This window comes from Leptonychotes weddellii, chromosome X (genome assembly GCF_054177405.1).
Source record: "Leptonychotes weddellii isolate Sample4059 chromosome X, ASM5417740v2, whole genome shotgun sequence".
Classification (NCBI taxonomy): Eukaryota; Metazoa; Chordata; class Mammalia; order Carnivora; family Phocidae; genus Leptonychotes; species Leptonychotes weddellii.
This window is the reverse complement of record NC_138385.1, coordinates 55,353,519-55,372,161: the sequence shown is the minus strand read 5'-3', so window position 1 is coordinate 55,372,161 and position 18,643 is coordinate 55,353,519. Positions and strand designations below refer to the sequence as shown.

General features: G+C 36.1%; 1 protein-coding gene across 5 annotated transcripts in view; it reads right to left on the bottom strand.

Annotated features, from left to right (window-relative positions):
• ABCB7 (ATP binding cassette subfamily B member 7) overlaps window positions 1-18,643 on the bottom strand; it is a 166,071-nt gene that overhangs the window by 32,111 nt on the left and 115,317 nt on the right. For all 5 annotated transcript variants that reach the window (XR_014141277.1, XM_006726885.3, XM_081808630.1 and 2 more), the window contains 9 exons: window positions 10,906-11,038; window positions 9,784-10,052; window positions 9,047-9,135; window positions 8,868-8,955; window positions 7,688-7,862; window positions 6,590-6,747; window positions 5,893-6,056; window positions 5,605-5,734; window positions 1,913-2,084 (listed from right to left, as the gene is read on the bottom strand). Coding sequence is in view for 4 of the 5 variants with exons in the window: in XM_006726885.3 (XP_006726948.1) it covers window positions 1,913-2,084; window positions 5,605-5,734; window positions 5,893-6,056; window positions 6,590-6,747; window positions 7,688-7,862; window positions 8,868-8,955; window positions 9,047-9,135; window positions 9,784-10,052; window positions 10,906-11,038 (1,378 nt within the window). In the remaining variant the exon portion in view is untranslated. The remainder of the gene's footprint in view (window positions 1-1,912; window positions 2,085-5,604; window positions 5,735-5,892; window positions 6,057-6,589; window positions 6,748-7,687; window positions 7,863-8,867; window positions 8,956-9,046; window positions 9,136-9,783; window positions 10,053-10,905; window positions 11,039-18,643) is intronic.

The window sequence follows — 18,643 nt, the reverse complement described above, 5'->3', positions numbered from 1 at the left end:
TTTTTCTGCATAATTTTCAACTTGTAAAGACGGCTCTATATATCTAATATTAGTAAGTTTATATTTATACTATCCACATTCTTCCCCATTTAATAAGATCAAAATTCTCCCACCAAAGCAGGCATCATGCCAGAACTATCTCCTTATCTACCTAGCAACTCAGCGGCAGAAACCTCCTGAAAGATGTAGTAGATATTCAGAGGAAGGACTAGTTTAGACATGCCTCTCAAATTTCAAGTGGAAACCAACCCAGTTTCAATTCTATTCAATAGAATTTTGGAACTGGAGAAGAAACATTTGTTTGTTCCCTACCATAAATATTAGCATAGATGCTAAATAATACAATGCTCATTTGAAAAGGTCTAGCTGTAGGGCAATGGATATGAGGCAAGAATAAAATTTCTTATTTCTACTCCCAAAGGCATGCAGAGAGGAAAAAAAGAACGATGGGAAAATGGCATGTGGCATAGCTATCTGAGGCAGTCTTATGTTGAGAGGCCTAGTTTATATTATGTGAAAACTTGGAGATATTTAAAATTAGCCAACTGGACAAATCATCCAGGGGTGGTCTAGTTAGCTGGGCACTACTCCTGTTAAGAGCAATGGTGAAGTACAAACGGGAACTGGAATGATGCAAGAATCTTATACTACCAGGTGTTAATCAAAAAACTACTACAAACCAACCTAACTTGAAAATGATCTTTGCTTAACATTTTCTAAACCTAAATCAAAACTTTCTTTCTTTTTTTTTTTTTTTAAAGATTTTATTTATTTATGTGACACAGAGAGACACAGCGAGAGAGGGAACACAAGCAGGGGGTGTGGGAGAGGGAGAAGCAGGCTTCCCGCCGATCAGGGAGCCCGATGCGGGGCTTGATCCCAGGACCCTGGGATCATGACCTGAGCCGAAGGCAGTCGCTTAACCGACTGAGCCACCCAGGCGCCCCAAATCAAAACTTTCTAATGGACTGCAAATTCCTTGATGGCAAGTCCATTTATGCTTCATCTTTTTAACTCTCAAATCATTTAGCATGTTAGCCTGTACATAGTATGTACCTAATCAATGTTGTGAATAAATGAAGCCAGTTTGTAATGAAAAGGAATGGGGATTCATTAAAATTCATGCAGAGTATTCTTTATTCTCTTTTTTGCCTCACCTTGATCCCTAATTTATATATTTCCTCCCTAAATTAAACTAGAATAAAGAATAAATGTAAAGGATATAGTGTGTTTATATGAGTTACATTAATACTTTCAGGCATAGATATCATGCTTTTGGAATTCAAATAATTTTGGGTGAAAAACCATTTTTATGTATCCCCCAAAAATTCAGTCATTGTAGGATAATTATTAACCTAGCAATCTCATAATTAAACACTTAAATAGAAATGTACAAGCTCCAAAATTTACTTGATCACTGAACCAACAAGGACATGAAAATGAAACTGGCTGTAATGAAAGTACAGCAGTTAAGTACATCAAGTATAAGGAAGTCTAAAGTATTGAAAACATCCCATAATGATCTAGGAAATTATGATGAGATACACTATTTACTATCAAATTACTTTTCCCTACTCTTACTACTTTCTCAGGTAAATAATGATGTTGGCTTTCCTTTAATATTAAAATTATGGTTAGTTAACGCTGACCTGAGCATGTATTAGCAATTTAATTTTAAGCATTTCCAGTTTGCGGCTGCAAGTGCAAAAAAAAGAGAGACCTTCATGACTTGAGAACAGTTATTGCCAACATGTTGAATTATTTAGTGATGGCTGAGACTGGGACCTTTTTGAAAGTGACTAGATGAGCACTAGGTGTGTACTCTGTCATTACATTTTCTAGAAAATGGCTCTGACAAATTAAAGTTTGAAGGGAGTACACAAGTGGGAGCAGATCTAAAATCTCTGATTACCTGAAAGTTTGAGTCCTCGTTCCCCTACTTGTGTGTCATATCCATGTGGCATTCGGAGAATTGCATCATGGAGTCCAGCTAATTTTGCCACTGCATACACCTCCTCAGGTGAAGCATGGATGTTTCCATATAAGAGGTTGTAGTAAATGGTATTATGGAAGAGGACAGCATCCTAGAGAAGATTTATATATATGTACATATATATGTATGTTCATTACAAAAAGTTCAAACAACTTAGTAAAGACATAAAGGCATAAAGAGTAAAACATGATAACTCCTTTATCACCCCCCTCATCCCTGCAATCCCATTTCCCTTCCGAGCTCTAATCACCATGAACAATTGTTGATTATCGGTCCAGACTTTTCTTGATGCATCTATATGCCATATACTTTTTTCTTCAACACAGTGGGATCATACTACACATAGATATTATTTTTATAAATCGCTTTTTTCACTTAACATACGCTGGAAACTGCTCACATCAGTAACAGAATCCTACCTCACTTTTTTAAAGATTTTATTTATTCATTTGAGAGAGAGAGCACAAGCAGGGGGAGAGGCAGAGAGAGAGGGAGAAGCAGACTCCCTGTTGAGCTGGGAGCCCGACATGGGGCTCAATCCCAGGACCTGGAGATCATAAGACAGACCCTTAACCATCTGAGCCACCCAGACGCCCCCTACCTCACTTTTTTAACAGTTGTATGATACTATTTATTTATTTCTCTGATAGACATTAATGTAGTTTCCAAATTTTTGCTACTATAAACAATGTTGGAATAAAATATTATTGTATATAGGACTTTGTACACTTGCATATTTCTGTAAGAAGGACGCCTAGGAATAGACTGGTGAGTTAAAAGGTTCTGGCTCCCTGCCCAGCGGGGAGCCTGCTTCTCCCTCTCCCTCTGCCCCTTCCTCCTCCCCTCCTCATGCTCTCTCTCACCTCTCTCTCTGTCATTTAAATAAAATCTTAAAAAAAGGTAAGCATATACTTATCCTTTGATAGTACTGCCCAACTGTCTTCCAAAATGCTCCAACAGTATACATACTCCAACCCATAGTGTATGAGGGTGTCAAATCCCCGTATCTTCAACAACTCTGCATATTAATAAGTTTCAATTGTTGCTACTTTTTGGGGTAAAATGTGCTGTCTGTTTAAATTAGCACTTCCCTAATTACTAATGAGGTTGAATATGAAGCTTTTAAATTGGGACACAGAAAACAACTTTCTTACTTGGACACAGAAAACAAAGGATTTATACACTATAGATATTTTTTGGAGAAAGGTCACTGCAAGCATTCATTTGATATTTCATTTTATTCTGACATAGCACACTAAAGCTAATTTACTTAAAGTGAACATCCATCTCCCACTTTCCTTTTAGTCTCTAAATGGTTGGAGGGCAACAGTTAGTAAGATGAAATAAAATGGCTCCATTAGTTCACATTAGCCAAGATAATTAAGATCTTATTTAACATCACAATCAGCCCCAGTTTCAGATATTACTTCAAATAATATTTTAATCATTTTTATACCAACTAATATAAAATGTTCTTATATTGAAATGGTACTTAAACCCAATAAACTTAAAGTTCTATAAAGAGAAAATACTTATTTTTAAGTATTTTATATTCAAAAAAGAGCTAACAAATGCTACCTGGAAACTTTGAAAATACAAAAAAATATGGCAAAATAAAAATTTATTAAATAATCCATAATCCTACCATGTATCAATAACTGCTATCAACATTTTGGTTTATTTTCCCCTTTCTTCTCTAGTTACATGTATTCATTTAGTATTATAAAATTGGGATGTTATATTTTGCTTCGTATCCTCTTTTTAAGAAACTTGGAGTATTTTTCTATGACACTCAATATTCTTTACAAGCAGCGTATTTATAAATCGCTGTGTGACATTTGATCCTATGGTGATAAATTTAACCATCTACTTATTGTCGGATATTCACACTGTGAATTTCAACTTCTGATATTATAAATAATGGTGTAATGAACATCTTTGCATATAAAAATCTGTTCACATCTCTGTTAATTTCCTTACTAAAACTTCCTAGAGGCAGAATTATTGGAATAAAGGGTATCAATATTTTTCTGGCTCTTGATACATATTGCTAAGTTGCTTGTCAGGAAAACTGTATACTTCCACCAGCCAAACAACAGACTAGCCATTTTACACAGCCTTGCCCAAACTGGATATTATGAATTCTAAAATCCTTGCTGACAGGTGAAAAATGGTATTCCATTGTTGATTTAGTTTGCATTGGTAAGCCCTCCAGTGAGGATCAGCATCTTTTCTTTCACTTATTAACCGTGTATATTTTTCCTTAGTGAATAAAATGTTTTATTTTTTAAAAGGTCAGTGTAACTGTTATATAGCCTAAGAGAATGGCAGCAATCTAGTTGAATGGATGAGGACACTGAGCCCTAAGCAGACACAGCCCAGAATTCAACTCACTTTATATACAGGTCAGTGTTTCTCAACACAGACTCTATGGATCACCTATATCAGAATCATCTAGGAGGTGTATTAAAAAATGCAGGTTCTTGGGCCCCACATAGCTCTCCTAAACCAGAACTAAGGTGTGTGAAAGAGTTGGAATTTCAATAATCTCCCTAGGCAATTCATGCACACTAACATTGGAGATTCTCAGTGAAGAGGGAGAACAGTACAGAGTGTCAGTTCATTTGGGAACCTTTTATAAGTTACATATCCCTGTCTGATCCCTTTCTTAGAGTTGTCTCAAGAACTTAATTCAGATTCTAGGCTGCAACTTGTTCCCAGGTCTCTCTATTGGCTTTTAGCATAAGAAAAATTCACATCCTATAAGGCATCCTTGTTGTCTTCTCAGGTTTTGCTCTGAATTTATTTTTCCCCCTGAAGTCATTCAACAAATACTTATTAAATACTTACTACAGGTCAGGCACAAAGAGGACAGTGGTAAACAAGGCATACAAACATGGAAGAAGATAGTCAAACTGCTTCACTATGTCAAAAACTGCTCAAAATCACAGTAACAGTTTTCATTTACTGAACAATTATGTAATGGACATTGTGCTGTGCTTTTTATATTATCTCTAATTCATAATAATTCTATCCTGTAAGACAAAAGGTTATTATCCTTATTTTAAAGATAAGGAAACTGAGGACCAAGACCATAGAACTTATAAGGGTTAGAGATGGGGTTAGAATCCAGATCTGTTTGTCTTTAGTCTGGGCTCTTTCCTTTATATTATGCTATCTCTCTAAGACTTAAACAAAAATCTTTCCATCATGCAGATTTTCCATTCACATTTTTTTAGTCTTTTTGGTAACATAATTTAAACTGTAGGGTCTAATGCTTCCTACTTAGTTAGCATATATTGACCGTTTTGGTTTTTTTTTTCTTTTTTTGGGAGAGAGAACGAGCCTGCACACAAGCAGAACGGGGAGGGGCAGAGGGAGAGGGAGAGAGATAATCCCAAGCAAGCTCTACATGTCCAGTGCAGAGTCCAACGTGGAGCTCGATCTCACGATCCCTGAGATCATGACTTGAGCTGAAATCAAGAGTCAGATGCTTAACCGACTGAGCCACCCAGGTACCCCTATACTGACTCTTTGAATTCAAATTATTCTAACAAAAGATCTACCAATCTAATCTTCCCCCAAATAGGTTTTTTCTTTTTTTTAAATACCTGAGGTACCACTCCCACTGCCCTCCGAAGGCTTTCCAGGCTCACATCTTGTATATTTTGACCAGCAAGGTAAATGTTACCCTTTTGAGGCTCATAGAAGCGAAACAACAGCCTTACTATTGTGCTTTTTCTGAAATTGGAGACAAGGAAAAGTTATTTAGCTCTTATTGGCATTAGGGAACCCCTGTTTTAAACCACTGTAATCATTTTATTATGATAAAGAAAAAATATTATATTGGGAATCATCAATCAATGATGCAGAATTTTATAAATAACTGAATTACCCACCCTGACCCACTACCTCCTACAATGGCCACTTTCTTTCCTGCAGGGACTTCAAAAGATATTCCCCTAAGGACTTTCTGCCCCTCAATGTATTCAAAATGCACATTGTCAAAGGCCACCGAAGCTGTCTGTGGTGTGATCTGAATGGGAGATGCCATTGCTTTGTCCTAGTAGGGAAGAGAAAAAAAGGCACTTTATACACCATGTAGAGTATAGCCATACAGACAATTTTCTAATTCACAGAGAAAAAAAGGGGAAATGGGGAAAGAAGAGGTTTATAAGTATGGTTAGACCACTTCCAAGCATGCTTTTAAAGACTTGTTTTTTTCAGTCCTAAGGTCAAAAACTGTTTTTGAGCAATTTGGGGGGCAGGCAGGGGGATGGTGGGCAGGGGCATAAGGAAGTTGAGGAAAGACAATCACACATTTTATATCATTTTTAGCAGAAGTAAATCAAGTGCAAGTACAAATAATTCAAGTTAACAAAATGTAGCTTCTAGGTATAATATTTGCTAACACTGTAAGGTTTCTAAACATGGAAGTAAAAAGCTCTAACAACCTCTTAATACATATGATAGCTCCAATTCCTACAGAAAAGAAACCAGTTTGCTAACGTGGTGATGTAAATATTCCCTTAGAATAATCTTATTAATGGGATGATGCCCACATGCTTTTAAAAAGGTACTGAATAGATTACTTACTTTAATTCGCGTGTCTACCTTGAGTAGAGTAAACAAGGTGTTCATATCTATGAGTGCTTGTCTAGTTTCTCTATATACAGTTCCCAGAAAGTTAAGGGGTAATGAAAGTTGAAAAAGCAGTCCATTCACCATCACTAGATCTCCAACGGTAAGGGTACCTTAATATGTAGTTGGCAGAAGGAAAAAAAGGGGGGGGCAGTTAGATGTTATAAATTTTTCCAGATTAAGATAGAAAGTTTATAGTCTATTATTCTGGAATATACTTCAAAACGCATATAACTAGCAACTCTTAAGATCTACTCAAATCTCAAAGCATTTTAATCCATGATTTAGGAATACAGGGAACTTGATGTAAGTAGAATGGGAACCGCTCACCCATACACTATACATAATATTAAAAAAAAAAAAGAATGGTTTAAGGGAAGATAGAAATGGATGGCTAGAGCCTCTCTTTTCTTCCTAGGACAGCTGCAAGTTTCTTTGTAATGTGAAATAGAAAATTTTTAAAAAAGTATGTTATTAAAAAATTGGAGCAAATGAGTATCATGATTGGGAATGATAAACCATGTATTAAGGTCACAGTGAATGAATAAATCCTGAGTGGGCAGGTTACAGCAAGGAGGCAGAGACATTATTTACTTTTGAAATATTTTTACAAATCCATCTTTCTAGATTAAAATGTAACTAGTAATTGTAAAAAAGAAAGTGTTTGCATTTTGGTCCTTTGGACTAAACACTAAATTAATTACATTGCTTTCCAGGTCCACAAGAGAAATTAGAAATATTAGATGCTAAAAAAAGAAATTACTCCTGAAAGAATCAGTATGTAGCCCCACAAAATGTATAAACAGTAGTCCTAATTAATGAGGGAACTAGTGCTAACTAAACTTGTAGTGTCAAACAAAAGGAAGTTAAAAAAACATTATCATACAATTAAGAAAACACATTCTGATACAAAAAGGAAAGTACTCCAAGGATGTTAAAGCACCTTATTGAATATGCTTTGTAATAAGACTAATATATACATTCCTTTCATTAATCTTTATTTACAAAGGTTAAGTAAAACATCTAAAAATGTGAAAACTGCAGATCCATTACCTGCCACAATTCCCTGACTGGCGAGCACCATAATGGCCGTTAAACCAACACTGAAAATAGCACTTTGACCAAAGTTCAGCATAGCCAGAGTAGAGGTACTTTTCAGTGAAGCAGTCTCATATGTCTTCAGAAATCTATCATATCTTTGTGCTTCATAGTTTTCATTATTAAAATACTACAAAACATAATACAAAAGTAGTAATTACATGCAAGTACAATTAGAATTTATTCTCTTAAGTGATTAGTATCCTTTTCTTCAGACCTTATGTATGGATACAGTTTTATACTGCATACTCCATTTTAAAAACCGACTTTTAATACATTGGACTATGGTACTCCTGCAGTTTTCCACAATGAACTGTATTTGAAAAGTCCATGAAATTTATCCCATTTTGATGAATGCCTGGTTAATTTAAACCCAGATCTAAAAAAGCTGTTAATGGGAATGCCTGGCTGGCTTAGTCGGTGGAACAGACAACTCTTGATCTTGAGGTTTTGAATTCGAGCCCCACAATGGGTGTAGAGATTACTTAAAAACAATAAATTTTTTTTTAAAAAAGCTGTTAATGGCATTTCCTTCACAAAGCCTTCCCCTGATCCTCCGAGACTGAACTGACAGTTCTCATTGCGCCCATGGCCATTTTAAGCCTTCTTATATAGTCACCTGCATACTTACTTAAATTCTCCCAGTTGATGGAGTTAATTCTGGGAGGGCAAGGATTAAATGTTATCATTTTTTTTACCACCCTCCCCCATCACAAGACCTAGCATAGTGCTTTGGACACAAGAGGCATTCAGTAATATTTGTTAAATGGACAAATGAACACATAAATGAAATAATTAATGAAAAGCACTATGCTAGGTACTCTGGTAGAGAGTCAAGAACTTACATGTCAGTGTGATTAGCTTAGTGTTCATTCTGAATCAAAGTGCTACTTATACTCATCTCACTTATGAATTAATTCAGAAGGTAAAATTCTGATGCTGCCACACAAAAACGGAGGCGGAAAGAGAGGGCAATTGCCAAACAAAGAAAAATAATAAAGTACAATTACTCCCTCATACCTAGAGATTCTATCCTAATCTGAAACTCTAACTTAACAGCACCTATTCAATTACATGGCAGAACAAATCTGTGTGCAGTGTGAAAGGCAGGGGAAAGTATAATTAAACATATTACCTTCACAGTTTCATAATTCAGCAGCGAGTCTATGGCAGCGTTACCTGCATCATTATCCGCTTTGTTCATTTCTATTCTAAACCTAGTTCTGTAAGACAAAGATGTGCATAGGCATGAAATTTTCACCATAAATGCATTACTAATTTCTGAACCTTGCCTGGCTCCTGGGAAATATTTACCTCCACCGTGTAACAGCAACTGTGAAAGCTGTGTATGCACCAAGTGTCCCAAGGGTTACCAGTGCAAACTGGGCACCACACCTGTAATACTGGAGAAGCCAAAGAAGAAATGATAAACAGTCATTGTTCTTGCCAAATAGTTTCTAATATACAACAGCAAATATCAGTCAAAAGATTTTAATAAAAATATGTTGATGGGAAGTTGTATACATAAATAATTGGGTGAGGAATCAAATACCTTAGAAAAGCTACTTTTGGTAGCAAGGGAAGAAAGCCAAACACTTGCCACATTGATACTACTGTCAAATGCTGATAAAAAATAATGCAATAAGCATTAAGTATAAGAGGAATAAAGAGTGTGTATATATACACTTTTAATTACAAAATATGAAATTGTTTAGAATGTTATAAATGGTGAATAAAAATCTAGATAATCGGAGCATACCAGTCCAAAGTCATATACAAGTATGACTGCCAACAAAAAAATTACAAGCACTAGTTAATGACGTGATCTATGTGTAGAACTGACCAGCTCTTTACAATAACAACATGATAAAGATTTTGGACAGTCCCGTGAAGCTTGTGGCAAAATAATTAAATTAACTGTATAACCCTTCTGATACGACGTAATTCTGTTTTCAAACCATGAGCATTCAATAGCACAACAGCTTCAAGTACTAAATAACCACTAATGAGAATGTAAGATAAAAGCTTGTTATGAAAAATGTTTTACTTACCAAAATACCACTGACAAGAGTCACCTCAAACATGATGGGAAGAAGATTAAATACTAAAGCACTCAGGACAAAACTGATACCCCTGGTCCCTCTGTCAATAGCCTTTGATAAAGCTCCTGTCTGTCTACTCAGGTGGAAAGCCAGATCCAGGTTGTGAAGATGAAGAAAGACATTTCTGGCAATTCTTCGGATGGAGTTTTGGGCTACCTTGCCAAATACTGCATTTCGAACTTCATTAAAAAAGGCAGCTCCAGCCCTTGATACACCATCTAACAATACATTCAAAAGAAAAAAATGGGTTGTAAAAACATTAGAATCATAGGAGTGTAAAATGATAAGTATATAGTAAGAAAGTGTTTATACAATAAATGAATACATCACAGAATACTTACATTAAAAGAAACCGAGAAAGAAAGCATCTAGCCTAGTGAGTACCAATCTTTCCACTACTATGGATCCATCTCATTGTTATTTTCCTCTATAAATTCCAGATGTTGAAAGATTGTTTCCAACTAAATACTTCTAATAAATAGCAGTCCATATGGCCTTATTGTGGACAAATTTTAATCTACTTCAATTCCCCCAAACAGCAAATGATAAAATCGAGGTCCTGAAAAATCAAGTGCCTTGACTAAAGCATGCCCCCATTCAAGTCTCTTGAGTCTCATAAAGTGTCCTTTCTAATGCATAAGGGAACAAAGCAACATGTTCTGTTCTTTACAAATGGTAAATTTGTGTCATGGCTATTGACTATAATTTAATAAAACATTAATGTACATATATCATTATTTAGTTATTTCCCATTAAACAATTAACAACAACAGCAAGAAAATAACTAGAATTACTGAAAAGCTTATCTGATAAAGAGACTATTAGAGTGGTTGTTAAGAACGTCTTATTTCATGTTATTTTTTTCTAGAACTTGAAAAATGAGGCTGTTATAGGATTTTTAGAAAGTATATCATAAAAAGAATTTTTAAAAACTATGTATCAAAAATCTCACATAAAATGATAAACATCCAAAATGTTGTGTTTGTGGTAAAAAGGTCATCTGCTCTAAATATGATGAAACCCTCTTGAAGAAAGTCAACACCTGTAGACAGATCAAAGAATCACACATACAGCCAATCAGAACTGCTGTTGCCATGGTTGCAACTGTATTTGGTGCATCACTCAGGTTCAGCATGTTTCCTGACATCTGGTTGAGGCTGTCTACAGCATATTTAAACATGAAGGGGACCACAATATTCATGGCCTAAAAATATAAAAGCAGCAATTAACCATCATATACAAATATATTTTCTTAAAAGTACAAATATTTACCTTAAGTTAGTATTTATGGGAATGTTTAGATATTAATCATTTACTAGTAATGAAATGATTTTCCCAGTTTATAAAGATAAAATCTTTGGCATTGGAGAGCTGTCATTTCAGAATTCCTAACTCACACTGACTGCCATGTTAATATTCATTTAAAAGCTACATGCATTGGGCGCCTGGGTGGCTCAGTTGGTTAAGCGACTGCCTTCGGCTCAGGTCATGATCCTGGAGTCCCGGGATCGAGTCCCGCATTGGGCTCCCTGCTCGGCGGGGAGCCTGCTTCTCCCTCTGACCCTCCCCCTCTCATGTGCTCTCTCATTCTCTCTCTCTCAAATAAATAAATAAATCTTTAAAAAAAAAAAAAAAAAGCTACATGCATTAGTCAAATGCTCATGCCTCCATGAAATAATCCCTGATCATCCACTCAAAATGCTCTCGCCATTATCTGAAATTGCTACAGAGCTTACGGCACTTAAGGCAAACTGCCTTATTGTTATTTATAATGTATATATTTTTCTTTCTTACTAGATCATTGATGATCTGTATCATATTCCTTTTTTTTGCCCCACACTTGTTGAGTACTACTATGCTTTGTTATTTGTGGGTATTCAATCAAATATGTAAAATTATTTGTTCACCAAAATAAGAGCAAAACTAAAATTATTTAGCAAAAATGTATCTCAAAAGCAGATAAATTACAAGCATCTGTGGCTGATTCACTACTGAGGAAAAAAACACAACACTGGTAGATCTATTTGCCCCACAAAAAGATTATTTTGGCCACAGAAGAGGTGGGGGAATGAGTGAAATAGGTGAAGGGAATTAAGAGGTACAAATAAAATAAATAAGTCATGGAGACAAAAAGTACAGCATAAGAAATATAGTCAGTAACACTGTAATAATGTTGTATGGTGACTACATTTTTGTGGTGAGCACTGAGTAATGTATAGAATTGTTGGATCACTTTGCTGTACACCTGAATATTGACATTGTATGTATGTCAACTATAACTCAATAATAAAAATTTAAGAAGATTCCTTTGCTCCAATACTAAACAAAACCCACTAAATACCAAACTAAGCTTTCAAAAACCAACCTATTTCTCCATGAGAATACACCAAAAAATAAGAAAATTATGGGTATACTGCTTTCATATATTCAAGGCAAATATTCAATCACATTTCACATTTTCTGCAAGGTTATAGTAACAAAAACACCAACTATCATTTAAGAACAGAAAACTGATTAGACTGCCAAAGCTTTAAAGAAATTAAATTCATGTACATTAATAACATGTGAAAGCAATTCTTTTTTTTAAAGACTTTATCTATTTATTTGAGAGAAAGCACGAGCAGTGAGGGTGGGCAGAGGGAGAGGAAGAAGCAGACTCCCTGCTGAGCAGGGAGCCCAAAGCAAGGCTTGATCCCAGGACCTTGCGATCATGACCTGAGCCGAAGGCAGCCGCTCAACCGACTTAGCCACCCAGGCGCCCTGAAAGCAATTCTATAAGGCTTAACAAAAACAATGAAATCCCAGCTCTTGTTAATGTCCCATTATTATATCATTCATCTTTGTTAAACATAAAAAATATTGTCAATAAGCCTAAGTTTAGCTGACAGGAGCTACGTAGATCTTACCAATCAAGATTTCAAAGTAAAGTATACAAGTGTCCTAGCAACCAAGCAGGTTCAACAATATCATTAAAATACAAAGCAGATGTTGGAACACTTTAAAAAATGTAACACTGTGATAACTGATCTCACCGATATGAGGAATTTGAGAAACAAGACAGAGGATCATAGGGGAAGGGCGGGAAAAATGAAACAAGATGAAACCAGAGAGGGAGATAAACCGTAAGAGACTCTCAATCTCAGGAAACAAACTGAGGGTTGCTGGAGTGGAGGGGGGTGGGAGGGATGGGGTGGCTGGGTGATGGACATTGGGGAGGGTATGTGCTATGGTTGGCTGGGTGATGGACACTGGGGAGGGTATGTGCTATGGTGAGCGCTGTGAATTGTGTAAGACTAATGAATCACAGACCTGTACCCCTGAAACAAACATTATATGTTAATTAAAAAAAAGAACGTAACACTATGGGATAAATTGCTTAAAATTTTTTCTAACTTCTAAATATAATCTAATAGAATAGCAGGTTTGAAGTATGATAAATTTCTCAATTTTGACTTCTACAGAATCATGTAACCTCAAGCTCTTGCTTCTGCTTGAAATGGTCTGCCTGCCTGATTTACCTTTCTTCCTCTCCATTTTTTAAAACCCACTCTGAATACCATCCCCATCATGATGCCATCTCTGAAACCTGCAGCCCATTTGGCACTTTCCATTTTCCAACTCCTCTTTTTCACAGTTTATACCTCAGTATTTGTCTTTTTTACTATATATTTATCATTTGCTTTCTAGGTACAATGTTCATGGATATACTGGCTTCTCAACCTCAGTTCACAAGCCTTTTGTGGCAAAACAAACATTTTGAGAACAACAGTTACCAGAGACACGTATGGTGCTAGGTAATTTCACAAAGGTGAAAGCTGAATGAAATAATAATTCTGTTCAATGGACAACCCTGTAATTGAGGAAACAGGTTCCATGAGGTTTAACGATCTGTCTGGTAAGCAACAGAGCTAGGATTAAAATCCAAGACTGACTTGAAATTCAGAATTTTTCCTAGTATACCACAGCCATATTAGCAGCTCATAAGGCAAGGGACCATATTATTCTACTTCATTTGTACCCTAAAGTAGATGCTCTCAAATGTGCTGCTGAAACCAGCATAGAGTATGGCACAAGTAATTTAAAAAAATTTGAGCAGATTCCAGGGTTTCTGTATAATAAGACCACATTCCCTCACTTGCATTCTAATACAATTTCTTGAGTGGGAAAAAAAGTGACAGTTACAGCTAGCACGCAATTCTCGTAACTTACAGTCTATTATATCTTTGCCACAGCCAGAGTGAGTAGTGACTAAAACTAATATATCACCAAGAAAGTTGTGTTATTTTACCTTCTTGAAAATATGTTTTGGTTTGGTCGAATTTGGGAGCATCCTTGTAAATGTGTAAAGAATGTGAGTATCATCTGTCCTGTATTTTTATTGACAGAAAAAAGGGAGTTAGCACACTGCTAAGAACATGTACTACCTCTAATAATAACTGTTGATTACTTCCAGTTTTCCCAAAAAAAGTAATTTTAGAAAGGAAAGAAATTTAAAAACACCAAAGACATAGAAAGGAGTATATTATGTGTAGGTGTTTGTATTAGTACATGTGTGTTGGCTGCACTGGCCTTGTGGTATTTTGAGCATAGGGGGTGGCACATATTGGTTTTCCCTAATGTTCTGCTTTCACGAGAACTACACTTAAACCACCTCAAGAGAAATGTTAATTTTTAAAAACTTTTTTCTTTTGAAGTAATTGTAGACTCACAGGAAGTTGCAAAAGTAGTACAAAGAGACTCATAACCCTTCACTGTGTCTCCTAATGATAACATCTTATATAGCTGTAGTTGAATATCAAGACCAAAAACATACACTGGCACATTAATATTAAATAAACTACAGAACTCATTCAGTTTTTACCATATTTAAATGTGTATTCATGTATGTGTGTGGTTTGTATGTGTTGCCTATATGGTTCTATGCTATTTATCCCATCTTCAGATCCATGTAACCATCACCACAATCAAGATACAGAACTATTCCATCACAACAAAAGAAACCTCTTGTGCTACCTCTTTATATTCACTTCCATCCCACCTTGCCCCACACCTAAATCCCTGTCCCCTGGCAATCACTAATCTGTACTTGATCTCTACAGTTTAGTCATTTTGAGAATATTATATGTATGGAATCATGCAGTTTGTAATCTTTTGAGAATGACCTTTTTCTTCACTCAGCATGATGCCCCTGAGGTTCATCAAGGATGATGCATGTATCAATAGCTTATTTTTAAAGATTTATTTATTCGAGATAGAGAAAAAGCATGCACGTGCATGGCGGGAAGGGATGGGGGAGAGGGAGAGAGAGAGAGAGTCTTAAGCAGACTCTGCGCTGAATGTGGAGCCCAACATGGGGCTCAATCTCATGACCCTGATATCACGACCTGAACTGAAACCAGGAGTCTGATGCTTAATCAACTGTGCCACCCAGGTGCCCCTCAATAGGTCATTTTTTATAGCTAAGTACTATTCCATGGATGTACCAAGTTTATTCAACCATTCATCTCTAAAGGACATTTTCACTGTTTGTAGTTTTGGACTACAAATAAAAAGATGCTGTGGAAATTTTCATACAGGTGGTCGTAAGTTTTCATTTCTCTGGGATAAATGCCCAAGAGTAATTGGTAAATCATATGCTAATTCTATACTGAACTTTTAAGGAAACTGCCATACTCTTTCTGAGTGGCTGTACCATTTTATATTCCCACCACCAGTAAAGTAAGAGTGATCCAATTCCTCTGCATCCTCACCAACATTTGATATCATCACTATTTTTTATTTTAAAGCTTTTTTTTTTTTAAGTAGGCTACACATTGGAGCCCAATGTGGGGCCTGAACTCATGACCCTGAGACGAGGACCTGAGCTGAGATCGAGAGTCAGCCGCTCAACCGACTGAGCCACCCAGGCACCCCTTTATTTTGAAACTATTTTGATAAGTGTATAGTGATATCTTGTGGTTTTAATTTGTGTTTCCCTAACAGCAATGACGTTGAACATCTTTTCATATTCTGATTTTCCACCCATATATCCTCTTTGGTTAAATATCTGTTCATGTCTTTTGCAAATTTTTAACTGGACTGGTTTTTTGTTTTTGTTTTTTGATACTGAGTTTAAGAGTTCTCTATATATTTTCTAGATATAGAGGTCTTTGTTGGGTATATGATTTGCAAATATTTTCTCCTAGTGTGTAGCTTGTCTTTCATCCTGCTGAGGAGCCTAAACTCCTACCCCACCTAGCAGCCATGAGGAGTCCCTTTCTTTAGGAGTCAATGGAGGCCAAGGTAAGAACCTGGACTTTTAACCCCACCTGAAGTAATGAGGCAGCAGCCCATCCCCACTGGAGCACTATCATAGGAGGCCTGCTAAACAAAAGATTTTTTAAAAAGCCAGAGTCTCATACCATAATGCCCAAAATATCCAAGATTTCAATAAAAAATCACTCATTATACCAAGGACTACTAAGATATCAACTTGAAATAAAAGAATATAATCAACTGACACAAATGTTAGAACTACCTGATGAGGATTTCAGAATAGCCATCACAAAAGTGCTTCGAGGAGCACTTATGAACATGCTTCAAACAACAAAAAGTAGAATGTCTCAGCAAATAAATAGAGGACATAAAGAACCAAATGAAAAATCTGGAACCAAAAAATATATTGACTGAATTAAAAAAAATAACTGAATGTCTGGGCTCCATGCAGAATGGAGAGGACAAAGGAAAGACTCAGTCAACTTGAAAACAGAATAAAATTTATTGAGTATGAACAACAGAGAAAAAAACACTAAAAAAAGGGAGAGAGGGTAGAAGACTCTGCGATCTATGGGACTATAAAAAAAGATCTATCACTCCTCTTTAGAGTCTCAGAAGATTAGAAGAGAAAGTCTGAGGCTGGAAAAAGTATTCAAAGACTTAATGACTAAAAATTCCCCAAATTTGGCAAAAGACATAAACTTACAGATTCAAGAAGCTGAGCAACCCCCTGATTAGGGAAAACCCAAAGAAATTCACACCAAGACACATTATAATTAAAATTCCAAAAGCTAAAGACAAATTTAAAAATCTTAAAAGCAGCCAGATAGAAACAATACATTATGTATAAGGGGAAAAACAATTTGAAGAAACCAGATTTCCAGGGAGGCCAGCAGGAAGTGGCACATTTTTCAAGTGGTAAAAGAAAAGAACTGTCAACTTAGAATCCTGTAATCAGCAAAATTAGCCTTCAGGAATGAAAGGAATATCAAGACATTTCAGGTTAAGGAAAACAAAAAATTAGTTACTAGCAGACCTCCTCTAAAAAAACTGCTAAAGGAAACTCTTCATACACATGGGAAATGGAAGCAGACAGAAACTGGAACATGAGAAATGAAGGAAAAGCAACAGAAATAGTAAATATCTGTGCAAATATAGTAGCCTATTCTCTTAAGTTCTTTAAAATATGTTTGATGGGCACCTGGGTGGCTCAGTTGGTTAAGCGACTGCCTTCGGCTCAGGTCATGATCCTGGAGTCCCGAGATCGAGTCCCACATCGGGCTCCCTGCTCAGCAGGGAGTCTGCTTCTCCCTCTGACCCTCCCCCCTCTCATGTGCTCTCTCTCTCCTCTCATCCTCTCTCTCAAATAAATTCTTTAAAAAATAAAATAAAATATGTTTGATGGACAAAAAGTTAAATCATTGTGAAAGTTAAATCATTGACTAATAGGGTTTTCAATGTATACAGATGTAATGCAAAAGTTAACCTGTAAACATAAAGGGGGAAGGTAAAAGGACTTAAAGGGTAGTAAGGTTTTTACATATCACTTGAAATGGTAAAATACTGATTCTAAGTAAGCTATAAAAAGTTCAGTATCAATACTGTAATTCCTAGAGCAACTACAAAAAAATTATATGAATAGATAGACTTAAATGGCACAATAGATAAAATGAGATAGTAAAACATGCTTAAATAACACAAAAGATGGCAGTAAAGGTGAAACAGAGTAACAAGAGAAAGAGGAAACTGGCATAAAACAAATAATAAAATGGTAGGCCAAACTCCAAATTTATCAATAATTATCAATATAATTATCAACAAATTATAATGACCAGCATAAGCAAATAATTACTAATGTATCAATATACTAGCAATGAATGACTGGAAACCAACATTTTTAAAAATTACAATACCCAGGTGCCTGGGTGGCTTAGCCAGTTAAGTGTCTGCCCTCGGCTCAGGTCATGATCCCAGGGTCCTGGGATGGAGTTCCACATCAGGCTCCCTGCTCAGTGGGGAGTCTGCTTTTCCCTCTCTCTCTGCCCCTCCCCCTGGCTCGTGCTCTCTCATGCTCTCTCTCTAATAAATAAATAAAATCTTTAAAAAAATTACAATACCCACCCACCGCAAAGAAATCCTTAAGTATAAACTTAACCCAGAATTTCTCAACCTTCAGCACTATAGACATTCTGGGTTAGATAATTCTTTCTTATGGAAAGAGATATTCTGTGCACTTTAGGGTGTTTAGCAGTGTCCCTGACGTCTACCTACTATATGCTAGTGGCACCCTCATCACCAACTGTGACCATCAAAAATATCTCCAGATAGTGCCAAATGTCCCCTGAAGGGCAAAATCACCCCTGGCTGGAAACCAATGGTCTAATCAAACACGTTCAGTGTCTGTATGCTGAAAGCTACAAGGACATATGAAATAAATGAAACAAGATCTAAGTAAATGGGAGAGATATTTTATGTTCACTGACTGGGAACACTCAATATAGTAGGGATGTCAATTCTCCCAGTTGGTCTAGAGATTTAATAAAAATCCATTTAA